At 46.5% G+C, this 2,402-nt stretch overlaps 1 protein-coding gene across 1 annotated transcript in view; it reads left to right on the top strand.

Moving 5' to 3' along the window:
• Positions 1–726: 726 nt before the first annotated feature.
• KCTD10 (potassium channel tetramerization domain containing 10) overlaps positions 727–2,402 on the top strand; it is a 28,218-nt gene continuing 26,542 nt past the window's right edge. Inside the window, exon 1 of the mRNA XM_007954977.1 lies at positions 727–934. Coding sequence (XP_007953168.1) covers positions 727–934 — 208 coding nt within the window. The remainder of the gene's footprint in view (positions 935–2,402) is intronic.

Raw genomic sequence — 2,402 nt, forward strand, 5'->3', positions numbered from 1 at the left:
TCCGTTCATAATAGTGACAAAAACTAGTTTCCAAAAATAAGCCTCAAGCCTCATAGCGACCCCATGTGACCGGGTAGAACTGTCTTATAGCATTTTTTCTTTCTTTCTTTTTTTTTTTTTTTAAGGCTCTTCATTGGATTTGGGTGAAAGTTTACAGAGCAACTTTGTTTTCCATTCAACAGTTCATACACATTTTGTTTGTAGTCCCTTCCACTCCTCTCAGTGTAACAGCTCTCTTCATACTCCTCCCTGTGATTCACCATTTCCCTGTGTCCTTCTTAACTATGCATTCCTGCCTTCCGAGGTCCTCCCTGTGCAGATGCTGCCCTTCTGATGGCCCATGGTTGATTGTTTTAAGGAGTGCACCTCCCTGGTGTAATTGTTCACCTTGTAGGCCTGTCTGTTACTTGGCTGAAGGTTAAGCCATGGGAGTGAGTTCAGTTCCAGACCTGAATGTTGACTAGAGGCCATAGTCTCAGGGGGCTTTACCAGTCTGTACTGGACCAGAAAGCCTGGTCTTTTTTTATTGGCCTCTGATTTTAACAAAAACCAGAACTCGAACTATTTCTGTGATATTGCCTGAGTTATCAATTTGGGAAATAAACTTTAAATTTTAAATGGAGTGTGTATGTGGACCAAGCAAAAGACCAGTTTCAGCCCATGGGTGGAAAGGGGTAAACCAAGCCTGGGATGGTGACTCTGTCTCTTCTCTGCCTGCAGGAAGAGATGTCAGGAGAAAGTGTGGTGAGCTCAGCGGTGCCTGCAGCTGCTACCCGCACCACTTCCTTCAAGGGCACCAGCCCTAGCTCCAAGTATGTGAAACTGAACGTGGGTGGGGCCCTCTACTACACCACCATGCAGACGCTGACCAAGCAGGACACCATGTTGAAAGCCATGTTCAGTGGGCGCATGGAGGTGCTCACCGACAGTGAAGGTAAGCCCATCCTCGCCACATGCCTGCCTCTGGTTGTGAGCTCTATACTGTACCAAGTGCTCGGGACACACCTGTGGTAGAGAACTTCAGTCAAGTTCAGAGGACAAGCACTGAGTGAGCAGTTGCACACACAGGTGTGGGATTCCAGTTGTGTTCAGCGTGCAGAGCCCCGAGAATGTGCAGCAGAGAGAACACGGCCAGTCTGGGAAGGGGGGGTGGTCAAGGGGAACTTCCTGAGGAAGGGTCATTTAAGCTGATCTGTGAAGTTCTGTAGAAGTCACCAGACGTGGTCTCTTGTAGTCTTCACTGTGTTGTTGATTTACTTTGTGACTTTGACAGAATCCCTTACCCTCTCCAGGCATCAACTTACTTACCTGTAATGTGAATGTAATGTGAAAGCTGGACTAGTTGTTGACCTAGTTGGTTCCTTTCCACTTCTCTCTGCTAGGATTCTGTGACCTTAGTCTTCTTGCGACGTAGTCCTGACAAAGACACAGACTAGATTTGAATCTCAGTGCCCCGTTTAGTATCTGATGATCCTGACCAAGTTGCTTAACCTTTTGATGTTTCATTATCCTCATGTGGTAAAATGGGGATAATGATACCCACCTCCTAGAGTTGTTGGCACATTGTAATTCAATACTTTTATTTTTTTTGTGTGAGGTGTGGGGTAGGAGGTGGAAAGAAGGCATTTTAGTGACAGGTTAATTGTTTGAAGTGATCTTGACATAACTACTTCCTATTCACCTGGAACCATGGACTGCCAGAAGAACTAACAGATCTGTCCTAGAAGAGGACAGCTAGAATGAGCCTTGGAAGTGAGAATGGCCAGACTTCATCTCACCTACTTTGATCATGTTGTCAGAAGGGACCATTTCCTAGAGAAGGATATTGTGCTTGATAAAGTGGAGGGTCAGCGGAAAAGGGGAAGGCCCTTAACAAGATGGATTGACAAAGTGGCTGCAATGATGGGCTCAGGTATTAGCAAAGATTGTGAGGCTGGTGCAGCACCAGCCGGTATTTTGTTCTGTTGTACATAGGGTCACTATGAGTCAGAGCTGACTTGATGGCATCTAACCACCACCACCACCCTCCTGGAACAACCAAAGAGTACCTGGCAAAGGGATATACCTTTACTTGGCTGGATTTATGGGGCAGGTAACATAAGGTTTAAAAAGTCTGGTCCTTCAGTCCTTGCCTGAGGTGGTTTAAGACCAGGTCAGTTCACAGGCTGGCTTGACCCTGCTCTGTCTGTTTCTGAAACTTGGCCTTCTGTGCTGGTGCCCCTGTGCAGTGTAGTAAATTACTTTGTGTGGCTTTTCTACCCATAAGTCTTTGTAAACTCCAAGGTGGGATTTGCTATGAGCAACTGAGGAGCTCCTGATTGCTGAAGGTGTCCACCTGGAGTATTTCTGTTGGGAGTGGCACAAAACAATGTTCTAGGAGGTGCCCACTCTCTCTCAGGTGC

The sequence above is a fragment of the Orycteropus afer genome, unplaced genomic scaffold, assembly GCF_000298275.1.
Source record: "Orycteropus afer afer isolate SDZICR_OR568_19922 unplaced genomic scaffold, OryAfe1.0 scaffold00487, whole genome shotgun sequence".
NCBI lineage: Eukaryota > Metazoa > Chordata > Mammalia > Tubulidentata > Orycteropodidae > Orycteropus > Orycteropus afer.